Source organism: Numida meleagris, chromosome 9, assembly GCF_002078875.1.
Source record: "Numida meleagris isolate 19003 breed g44 Domestic line chromosome 9, NumMel1.0, whole genome shotgun sequence".
Taxonomy (NCBI): Eukaryota; Metazoa; Chordata; class Aves; order Galliformes; family Numididae; genus Numida; species Numida meleagris.
The window spans coordinates 17934121-17946551 of NC_034417.1; the positions used below are offsets into that span (position 1 = coordinate 17934121).

The 12431-nt window shown below is 43.3% G+C and overlaps 1 protein-coding gene across 17 annotated transcripts in view; it reads right to left on the bottom strand.

The window, feature by feature from the left end:
- The window catches only part of MEGF11 (multiple EGF like domains 11), a 280422-nt gene that overhangs the window by 45351 nt on the left and 222640 nt on the right, over nucleotides 1-12431 (bottom strand). For all 17 annotated transcript variants that reach the window (XR_002442023.1, XM_021407912.1, XM_021407917.1 and 14 more), the window contains 3 exons: nucleotides 7265-7385; nucleotides 5597-5760; nucleotides 5086-5188 (listed from right to left, as the gene is read on the bottom strand). Coding sequence is in view for 16 of the 17 variants with exons in the window: in XM_021407912.1 (XP_021263587.1) it covers nucleotides 5086-5188; nucleotides 5597-5760; nucleotides 7265-7385 (388 nt within the window). In the remaining variant the exon portion in view is untranslated. The remainder of the gene's footprint in view (nucleotides 1-5085; nucleotides 5189-5596; nucleotides 5761-7264; nucleotides 7386-12431) is intronic.

The window sequence follows — 12431 nt, forward strand, 5'->3', positions numbered from 1 at the left end:
GCTGCAACCAAGGAAAAGTCGTATTAATATAAACAAAATGTATTTTATGGAAAGCTACATAGAAAGTTTTTTTTTTTTGCCTTGAAAGATCACCTTCATGCAGAGAACTCAGAAAAAGTGAAGTTAAAAATACCTTAGAGCTCACCGTCAAAGTGGTCACTGTTTCTTTAAAATTCAAAAAGGCCTTCCCTTGAGTAAAGCCTTATCAGTTTTACTGAATTAATGTGTCCACAGGAGGGAAGAAACATGTTTCTGTGTTTGAGTGACAGCGCAGATGTCACTCGCAGCCTGCAAATGCAGAGGCTCGTTCCTCAGAGCTGCCCTTATCTGTGACCAGCCGACGTTCCTCACCCCATAAGCCCCCTTATACAATTGCAGGTGGAACTCCCTACAACCTGAGCCCACCACAGCCACCGTACAGTGCTCCTGGGCACGGTAACAGACAATTAGGGTTTATGTTGTTGGCAAAGTATGGAGGTTATTGAAGATGTAAAGGACAGTGAAATACATATTCCCATTTTGTGTGTGTTGCAGCTGCTCTTAGGAGACCAGAACGAAACCTGAAGGTGAAAACACCGATATGATAACACGATGGTTCTTCCTCTACCACCACATTTAATGTTCATACCATCCGGATTAATTAAGGAAAATCGATGAGGAGTTCCTTTATAATTTACTATGGGATGCACACTCCTTTACTTTCCATCCTACATCTACAATTCCACCATATTTCCCCATGCATTCTGGGAACGCTGCCCCCTCCTGAATAAACTCATGTGTTGGGTGATCAGAAAAGCATCAGTTCAGCAGTTCCACGGGATAACTGAGATAGCATCGCAACGACAGCACTCTGCAGAAACCAGACAGCGATACGAAACAGGACAGACACAACCCAGACTCAGATAAGGCAGCACTGCAGATTAAAAGAATGGAGATAAACAGGATTGTAAGTGACCCCAACATTTACGGGAACAGAACATATCCCCCTGCAGATCGTTTCCAACCTAATCCCACTGTAATATATACAACGTTAACAAAACACACGCTGCCACAATTAACTTGAAGCGCACTGACTTGTTTCAAGGAGGAAACGAGCTTGCTGTGAGCATTAGCCAGGCCTGAGGCTTTCCTTTCTGTAATGTCTGATGGATTCAGTCATGGGAGGCGGTACTGCATGAACCAGCTCAAGGCTACACAGTGTGAACCGGTTTTGGAATCCGTCAGTATGCCATTTCTGGTAAGGTCCAGATTAGATGTCAGGGGGAAATTCTTCACTCAGAGGTGGTGAGCAGCTGGCACTGCTGCCCAGAGCAGTGGGTGCCCCGTCCCTGCAGTGCCCGAGGCCACGGATGGGCCCTGGGCAGCTGGAGCTGAGGATGTGCGAGGTCCCTCCAACCCAACCATGCTGTGATTCTATGATTCTATGACCATGCAACTGGCAGCCACCAATTATTTAAGTAAGAGGAGCCTGGTTGAGCTTTAGGACCCCACTGCTGCTACAGAGCACACAGGGAAGCAGTGTGACCAGACTCACGCCTGTCTCTCTAGGACCTGTTTGCTTCCAAAGGACTCCCAGGAAATGCTCTACCACGCAGCTCTTCTGCACTTCCACTCTCTCCGAGGATTCTGAGTGTGCGAGATCTCTAATTAACCAAATGCAATTAGCACTGAAGCACTCCGTTTTCAAGCATCTTCATTTTAACCTGAATGTACACAAAATAGCACCTCTCCTGCAAATGACTGGTAGCTTTAAGGTATGTGTGTGCACACATACACACAGCTGCAAGCACAAAAGCAGTTTCTATCTAAAATGCATGGCAGATCTGGAGTGGAGAGACCCTTATTAATCTTCAGAAAGCAATCACTCTCATCAGTCAAGACTTGATCCTGCTGGGGGCTACACTTCTCCTCTTTAACCTAGTGATAGACATGTACAAATCTTCTTTTGATTCCAAGGGAAGTATTTATATTCACTGTGTTAAGCACGTGAAAGCTGGAGATCTCCCTCACTGAAAGGCTACGGCCTTATTTTAATTTGCATCTGACATTTCCTTCATGGGCAGTAGAAGTCAGCTCTGCATTGTACCAGCAGCCACAGATCTGAATTCAGCCAACACTTGAACAGTTTCACTTCACTTGCACCACACAAGAGCATCTACCCGCGTGGTTTTGGTGCCGTAAGGACAGGTGCTATTCTTTCCATGCTATCTACGAGGCTCTTTGTGACAGTGTGCCTGTGTGCCTGGTTGGGTGCTTTCAGCAATATCAACAGCATGCAATCAGTTTCAGGTCTGATCAGGGTTTAACTTCTGCCTTCAGCTGTGCACGTGCAATTAATTCCCCACTGAACTCAATGGCAAATCTACATGCACGTCTAAGCAGCTTGCTGCCAGCCTGCTTATTTTGGCACAGAGCTGATCTGCACAGCTTCGTAACCTCCTGGATGGGACGTGGCAATCTCTTCATCATCTTCCCCTCTGCCAGGTATTCTCTGCTCCCAAAACTAGCTTTTCTGGGCTGTTAGACACAGAAGAGTGGGAGAGCACTGCCCTGAATAATGGACTCTGGATGAGTGGCAGTCGTAACAGAAGACAAGGGCGGTAGACTGCTATTAATTTATATTGTATGCTACTCTTCCTATTCCTTTTTTTCTTCTTTTTCTAGCCTTCCTCCATGCTCCAACCATCTATCAGTCTCCCAAGGTTTATACCAGTAACATCTTGGAAACTACTTTAAAGAAAATGGGCTCAATCTTCTCCTTGATCTACACGCAGAACACTGACATCAAGGCAGGGAGTCCCACATGTGGGATGAACATACAGAATATGCTGTTTCAGATGAAGTTATGTGGCTATTAGGATCAGAAAGCCATGTGAATTCCCTGTCTGGTGTGAGTGGGTTGGAAAACCTTCAGATGTTCCATGATGCTGAACTTTTCTGATCTTTTTCAGGCCATGCCTAATTAGTACCAAACTCTGAAAGTACGAATTTAAGCCTGAATTATTTATCACATCATATTTATAAAATATACTGCAAAACACATCATGGGCCAGTTCACAACAACTAGAAATAAGATTAATCTTTTACCAATGCCATACTCCTTAATATGAAAATATAATTATCTAGCTGAAGAGTTTCTGAAATTACATACTTTCAAAGTAGCATGAACAGAATTTATCCTTGTGTCTCATGCTAAGCCAAGTGGAAAAAACACTGAATGCAGAATTGACAAAACACATGTTGGCTCTGTCTATCAGCATTTACAGTGCACACCTTACATGGTCCTGTCAACATCTCAGCTCCAACCTGCTCTCAAATGCTAATGTAATACTTTCCTCACAGAAACGTGATCCTGAAGAAGGCAGCTCCAGAACTGCAGGGACGCGCTGAAGGTTAAAGTGCTTCATTTGCAGCAAGTGGCCAGCAAGTTAATAGACATTCACCTCACCCAGTATGGAAACTAAAAGGAGGGATATGTCACAGAAATGATTCTTACCTTTAGTTGGAGTAATTTGTAACTGCACTTGATGCACAATTACAGATATGCATGTGCTGTGAAAGTATGGAATATATGTTTCAAATGCCTTTAAGAAAAAGCCACAACTTCAGTCTGCAAAGTGCATTTTCTGCACTTTCCTCTGAAATGCTACGTACAGAAAGACATGCAATAAACCCTTAGACTAAATAAATGAATATATATTAATTCTCTGTACTTATAAAAACCCTTTTGCCCCTTGAAGAAACTCACAGTGACTACAGGAAAACCTATCAACTGTTTTTCTGATGGTTATAAATAAAGCACAGTACAGTTTTAAAGCCTGACAGATGGATGTGATGGCAAAGAGGCTCAAAGAATGATGAATGCAGTCCATGAGTGAAGAACACAAGCTGGGGTGGGCTGTAGGGAGCTTACAGAATGGATTTTCCAGTGGGCAGAAAGCCCTTTTCAGGGATGCATGCTCATCATCTTTGAAAAGTAACTCTGTTGTAAAAGAAATTCATATTTTTGCTTTTTATTTAATTCTAAAAAGTTGTTTCCATTGCAAAGTAAAAGCTTAATTTCATAGCATTTGCCTCGTGCTGTGCGGTGATGCTCTTTCCATCAGAAATGGAAGACATGCATTAGTCTAAGGCATAACTGAAGGTGCAAGGTAACAGCATCCCAGATGCTGGCTGCCTGAGCCTGCCTTGCTCCGTACATTCTTCCAACTTGTTTTTGTTTGAAAAACAATTAAATTTTCCAAATGAATGCTGTTAATACCAATGCATTTCGGTGCTGCTGGTGGCTCTGCAGATATAGGCAGGAATATAAGCTTATTTCCCTCCAGGGACTCTCCAGAGAGCTAGGGGGAGATTAACTCGTATTTTAGGCAGCTAAGTGTGAAATATTGGTTGGATCAATAACTTGTCCCCCACTGCTGTTTATGTTAGCTGTCAAAAGCTAGCAAAGAGACATATCAGGATGGAGTCAAGTGCAGGGCTGATTGTACTGAGCTCTCCAGCCTGGACTTTCAGACTTCACTGAAGATTTCTCTCCACCTCTGTGTAATCATGAGAATTCTTTGCCAAACCAGCATTAATCTGCTCTCCATCGCTACCGTTCTGTGCAATAGGAAGCATGGGAAAAGGGCATAAAGACAACAGTTTGTGACAAAACTGGTTTGTGTGATGGAGCAGATGTACTGACTCTTAGCATCCAGACGGAGCCTATCTGCATCTCAGGTACAACGGCCACAGGACTCATTATGGCACCAAAACCCTGGTGGAAAAGGTCATTCAAGGAGAAAAGCACTGCAGGATTTCCATACAATCTGCATCTCTCCCGAGCATTCTTGTTACAGAAGGCTAACATCTGGCTCCAGGTTTGGAGCCATCTTCAACTAATTTGAATACAAATTTAATAAATGCCAATTTTTGTCACCATCATGAGTGATTCAAATGTGCGTAAATTCAGCTGAGCTTGTCTCCAGCTATTATCTAAAAGTTTGCAGTCAGAAATTCAGTGCTATAACTGATACAGTAGCAATAAACAAAGAAACAAACACACAGATATAATCCCAAGTTTTATATAGTTGCTCATTTTACCTGTCCAGCCAGCAAGGCAGCAGCAGTAACCGGTAACAGGATCGCACCCATCTGCGTGGTTACAGTCACAACGTTCACTGCAATTAAGACCATATGTTCCATCCTTCCAAAAATATAAATAAAAAAAAAAGACTCTCAGTAATCAGTTTTTTGCTGTAAAATGTGCAAAATCATCTATCATGTCCCTCTTAATGCTGAGTCGCATTTTTTAAATTAACATACAGAGAAAATAGAAACAACTCAGTGCCTAAAATTTCTATATAGAACCAAATGAGGAATCACTTTAAAAAATGATGTTCAAGAAAATGCAGATAACATTGCAATAGCTCTGATAAAATATAGTGCAAAAGGTAATACATCGACTCGATTGCTGGAACTGCTATCTGTCATTTATGCACGATTTCCTTCAGATATCCACAGACAAAATGAGATACTGATCCACTGTGTGATTAGAAGAGCCACGTGGACTATGGTTTAAAAGGGGATGTGAGACCATCCCAGTTACACTCACAGGGCATGGCTGGTCACAGTAGTCCCCCTGCCAGCCAGGGGAGCACAGACAGAAGCCATCAGCTGGCCTGCAGGCTGCTCCATTTGTGCAATAACACGTCTGGTTACAGTTAAAACCCCAGCTTCCACTCGAACATGGAATAGAGCAATCCACTCCTTGCCACCCTAAAGAAAGTTCAGAGAGAAAAAAGATTTCGGCATGTTTTCACAGAAAAAGTAATGAGTTATTTTTACATCATGAGATTTAAAACTTCTTGCAAAGGTGTCTCACGCATGTTCTCCAGGCAGATGTGTGCCTTTTTCCTGCACAGCACAGAAAAGAAGAGACAAGAAAGGCACCTTGCAAACTGCAGCTCTTTGATTCTAGGACCAGTTTCCTCCTGATCTTGGTGTAAATTAAGACATCGACCATGAGTTCAAAGATTGGCCCTTTGATTATGACCTCCCAGCCTCCTCTGCCAACATCCAAAGGTGGAGAAGGGCAGTGTAGGTATCTCTGTGTTGCTGTTTGCCAGGTGGATGTGTCTGATGCCTCCGCAGAAGCTGCTCAGCAGCAAGAGAGCACAGCAATATCTGCTGGAGACCTGCTGAATGCAAGACACTTGCCATTCAATGCTGTTTGTTTCTTACCTCGTATTTTTTTGAGAAGGCTCTTTAATATAAAGAGGCTATTACACCAAAAAAAAAAAGACCAAGGCCATCATTTCTAACCATTAAGGCTCAAGTCTTAACGACCAGCCCCACAATGGCTTTCATTACACCGCAGCTGCATGTAATGGAGTTGAGCAGTAACTCATGGTTTATACACCCTCATTAAATGGGGTTCTACAATGATTCATTAATTCATGTTTGAAATGTCAGATTTTACTGCTGTTTGCCTCACTTCTGTTTTAGGGCTTACGTGTGCCATACAGGATAGCTCATGTTGGTGTTCTGGGGAAAGGCACCACTACGCAGGGAACATCAGAGATATCACGTTACAGAGTGTACAAGATCTCCCAGGTGGAAACAGGGGTCACTACCAAGCACACACAGGAATTATGGACACATACGTGGGACAAAAATTGGTGATTCTTGCAGTCTTCAGAACAGACAAGACTTCTTGTTTCTCCACACAAAGGACAACCATGTCCTCAGCCCCATGCTGGACACAGGACACCTGCACATGGGTGAGCTGTCACCGTGACCAGGGGATGGCAACCAGCCAGGTGCACCCCACTGACAGTGCACTGGACTGAAGGAAGGGCGGGCAGGCAGGAGGCTGCTCCTTTGCCCAGCTGCGTTATTCTAGGCATGGAGGGGCAAAGGGGGTTGTTGAGTCCTGGAGAAATGAGGCAGTAAAAGGATGGACAAAGGAAAAAAAATCCCACTGCAAAACCCCAGTTTGGTGTTTGCTTCACGTTTCCTTTAGAAAGCAGTGTGGCCTTGCAGGCGCACTTCGTTCTGGGGTCCGCTCCTGCAGCACCGCGGTTAAGTCTGGCCCTCGTTCAGGGCAGAGACAAAACATACAGTCAGGCCCTTGTTGAGTTTTGTTCCTGGGGCAGAGCGCTGAATTACCAACAGGCACAAATAAATAGTGGAGTTACTGACTGCACAGCTGTGCCACTTTAGAAGGGGAGAAGCACCGATGCCAAATTGCAGACGACTGTTAAATCTGAATTTTGTTTACCTTCTTTGCAAATGCACAGACCATCCACGGGGGAACACGCACCATCATTTTTGCAATTACAGACTGATGAGCAATTGGTACCATAGGTTCCTGCCATGCAGGTAATGGTGCAGTCATCTCCCTGAAAACCAGAAAAAAACAGAGTCAGCTAAAGAAATCCAAATTCAGGAAATTCCCATCTCCGCACAGGGAGGCTTTCTCTTTCGAAACAGTGAGCAGAGTGTTATGAGTTGATTGCTGAATCTTCAGCACTTTCAGCAGCCACTGCTGCTTCCCGTGATTATGATGCAATTAGTGCTTTGATTGACTTGGAGGAAAGGGACAAGTTTCTGGCGTTCATTCAGCAGGAGGTGTGTAAGTTACAAAAACAAACCTCCTAGAACAGATGTTGGATCATTAAGCAAAACATCACTTATGAAACACTAATCACAAAATATACAGTCTGAAACCGTGCAAAGATTGCTCTGCATTTCCTGGAAAATATATTCTAAGAACATGGTTGTTTAAAAGCTAAAGGATCTCCCGCATGCTCATCTTCCACAGCCTGGCAGAGAGGAAAACTTACACGGCACATGCATTAGATCTTTGTGGTGCATAGCTGGTACCTGCATTTGTTTTCAGCTAATTTGCATGACATGGTGACACTGGGAAGAATGCTGAACAAGGTGTGTTGCGTATGTCAGAGAGAGGAGGCACACAGAGCAAAACGCAATCAGTCTCAGCCCCATTTCTGCTTTAGGTGTGGGGCAAGTGAGGAAAAGGAGGGAAAATACATGTTACAGAAATATAGCAAATGTCAACAGTAAATTATGGCACGCTGCATGTACCAATTACCTCCCATGGCTGAAAACACAAGTACATTTCTTTACCAATGTCATTCATCTGATGCAACCAGGGAGTTAAAATGCGAGATAATCCCTTCAACCCTATCTGCTGAGTCCCATAGTCTGGCCAACCAATGTTAGCATATGTAAGGTATTTTTATTCCATTTTCTTCAGATTGTAGTCTCGACTTCCACAGCACAAATGAGCTCCTACATTTATTTCTCTAGTGATTTAAACTGTAATAATTTAGTCCAATGTCAGAGAGAGATACCCTGCTCCAAAGTTAAATAGTAACTACATTGCAGAGTGTGACCTATATCATAGCTCAAGGGAAAAAATATTGGTCAAAATGTATTTTTGCAGGTGAGAGGCTTCACTGTGTGATAGGAGCATCCATTTATCAGGGGAAAAATGCACAAAATGTCAGCTTCCCTATGCCGTGGCAAGCACTTTCAGGAGCCTGTACATCACAGCATCAGACACTGAGACGGTAACAGGAAATATGAGCGGATTTCTGAGCACCACGAACCCATGTGCTTGTTGCAGCAGCTCTGTGTAGCACCAGCAGGACTCTTCCTATTTTATACTAAAAACTTCGGTTTAGGGGGAAGTAAGCAAAATGGTTAAAATATGGACTGCTCAGAAGTAAATCCTACAAGCCCCTGATTTTTCAGTGAAAGCAGTGTTTGTAAAAGATGCTGTCTTTGACCTTGGTGGAGTAAAACAAGTTCCCCTGGAAAGGACTGGCTGTAAAAGGTGCTGTCTTGACAGCCAGAAAATCTGAAGCACGCTGCCCCTCATTACCCTGCCAGCGTGCCTACAGAAAGAGCTACAGGAACCCAGCGCGAGCGGGATGGCAGAGGGGCATTCAGCCTCCACGCCTAATCAATCCTCCGCCTTTCTCCTATGTGTGACAATTAGACAGCCAATTAGTGCCACTTAGATAGCTGTATCTTGTGCGAATGAAACTCCCAACTCATTTCATGTACAGCGCGGGACTGCTGGCACTGCTGTAATTTCTATGACAACTGACCTTACCTGGATTTGAACTAGTGATCTAGGAGTAAAAGAAAATGTCTTTGAAAAGGAAAGCAGTGCAGAGTGATGTGAACACATTCCCTTGAGAGCCAGACTGACTGGGGCAGCAGGATCCGGGCATGGGAGGCAGCAGAACCAGGACTTCCTGCTGGCCAGTGGGTTCTGTGACTGTGGGAGTCCTTGCATGGTGCAGGCAGGTACACCCTGGCCCTGGGCACAGCAGATTCACCTGTTTCTGTATGCTTACTGTGCACAGAGGACACTCAGACACAGGTAAGATAATTCATCTGTGCTGAAGGAACAGTTCCATATATAAGATAAGCACCAGGATGTTTCTTCCTAAGTCAGAACACCTTTGCGTTCCGGCACTTACTTTAATACACTGCACTTTATGGACTATCAGAGGTTGGTCATTCTGCTGTCCACCTTATATGCCCTTAGCTTGCAAACAAACCTTAGCGGACAACGTAACTGGCTCAATGAGATTGCTGCCTCTGGGCTTGACAAGTGAGACCTTCAGAACTCCCTGAGTGACAACTGCCAAACATACTTAACTTCTTAATCACATAAGAGGAAAATGCACTTGAACTATAGCACTGGCTCTAAGATTTTATTAATTATAAATGCACACCCTGTTATTAACATTTTGAACTTGATTTGGGAGAATGACCTATGAAATTAAATGCATTCAGGTACCGTTAAAGATATGTAAATTCCACCTCCCTCTCACCACCTGCCCAAGTGAATAATGCTGCAGTATCTGTCTATCCAGCTGTTAATGAGTTATACATTCTATTAAAGTGATTTTAAACGTTGTGCACTGAATCTTCAATCTTGCAATATGGCACTTTATTTTTCTATCCTATTTAGTAAAATTAATCAACAGCTGTGCTTCTTAAGTTGATTATTCTTTTTTTTCTATTAAGATCGGGAGGTTAATGAGAGTAGTGAAATGTCTGGATGTGGTATACATGATAGCAAGGAGAAGCTAATTCAATCAAACATATACCCCTGAAAATGTTAAAGCTATATTAAGAAATCCAGCTATAAATAACTTGATATTTCACATCTCTATTTTCCAAGTCAGAATGATCCATATGGACATCACAGACTTTCAACAGTGCTTCATTTCTTTCAGCACTTTCCCTTAGCATGTCCAATTTATCAAAATACGTATCTGATATATATATATAAATATACAATATATATACAATATATTACCTCCTGATTTCAGTGGCCAAATATGACTCAATTTGTGGAAAAATTCCCCTTTACTGGGTGCTGGATCAGGGCCATTTCTAGGAAATGCCCCTCTCCATGTGTAAAGTAGCATGCTCCTGCCCTCTTCTTTGCATCCAAACCCACTGGATGGCATCTCAGCTCAACCAAGGACAGGGTATCCCTTACCTCCACACAACTGCTCAGAAGCTAACAGGAGTGAGCCTTTTCTTGTCTGAAATCCATATCTGATGGGAGTACCCTAACCTGGCAAAAGATACAGGTGGGGATCTGTGGTCCCAGGGATCCTAAAAAGTCAGCTTTAAATCAAAATGAATGGCACCAATAATGTAACTAACGCCACCTCTGTGACCTTTCATAGCTTTAAGTACTTTCGAAATATTAACAAATTGATGCTGAAACTAAATGACAGACTTTTCTGGTATCAGGAGAGGTTTGGGCATACAATTCTTGTTATTGTTAATTCTCCCCTATGCATCGAGGGTTAGGTCCAAGGAACCAAACTCCATTAATAACTCAGGCTGCCAGCTCACATCCATCAGCATCAAATATTAATAGACTCACGAGGGCCAGAGCATACATCTTTCCGGATGGCAGTCAATAATATGTCTTGTTTCTGTTCAGGCAGAGGTGAAGATTTTCTTCCTCAGAAATTATTATTGTACAATATTAGTGGAGCTTAAAGACACACTGCTGCCTTAGGTGTTGGCTGTGTTAACAAGCCCTGGCCACTTCACAAAGTGTTTCCACTGGATTAATGTTGCCCTAACAACATTAACAGTAAGGATCAGATTGCTTGTTTCCATTAGACACACTCTCCTGTTGCAAACAATGGCCAATTATCTTTAAAATTCTTGTCTGTTCCTCAATAAAAAACTTGTATCTACTCCTGTACATGTTGGCTCGGGCCTTTAAATCCTTGAAATGCATTATAAAAGGAAAAGGATGGAATTTCAGACTGTAAGAGGAGTTAATAATACAGCAGTGGTCAACAGCACCCAGCAAAGCCTGCAGCCATGCCCGGTCCCTCTGAAAGTTTGACTCTTTAAGGACATTAAATTAAGAATTTCAGAAGTAGCTGCAATCTACAGGAATAAATTTGCCTTGGAGGGCTAAAAGCTGGTTCCACTGAAGTCAGAGGCAAAACAGAAAATCAATTTTTCAAGGCCTCTGCAATGCAGAAGACTAACAGGACTGTTATTGAACTTGGCGTCAAGTTTGCATGATAAAGACCTCTGCGACAGGTTGGGCTGAGTGTTCTTAAAGTTTAATCTGCAGAGGTGCTGCAAACCCTCGGCACCTGCGCAGATTTTTAGAGGGGGCTGGCAATAGCAAAAGGCAACACTGGAACTTCTGGTAATCTGGAAAGGGACTCCACCTGATCAGAGGTGTTTAACGTGGTGTCTGACCTGCTCTCCCCCTCACCTTGCTCTGTGCCAGGTGAATTAGCACTGCCACCAGCAGCAGGGCGAGCTCAGCGCTTGCAGCTCGCAGTGATGGAATGGAAAGGGCACGGGGCACAGCCATACATATGCACCCGTAAACAGATCAGAGAGAAAAATGATGCAGGTGCTGTTTGTACCTGATGTCTGTGTGTCCTGATAAGCTGATCGGTATGGACTTAGTACATGAAAGTACACATTTGTATGTACACACGGAACGTGGCACACCAGTGTGCTGGTACAGGGTCTGTGCACCGGTGCAGGTCACAGATACACTTCTGTATATTTACTTATTTAATTGTGACATTTACCATTAACCCAAAGTGGTTCTCCACAAACATTCCCTCAAGGTAAACATATGGTATCCAGCAGCACAAACTGGCAGAACAAACTAATTTCCCTAATGGTGTTCCAGTGCAAATTAACGTGCTCGTCATAAGCGTATCATCAGCGGTAGGAAACTACTTTTACTGGTCTTCTCCTCTACCCCCAGCTCAAGCAATTTATTCATGACCTTACTATATAGCATCTTTAGTTTTCCAGACATAATGATGTCCTCTGGCAGAATTCCTTTCCCCTCTGGGTGTTACTAATTACTCCCTGCAGATGCTATTATTGGTGCT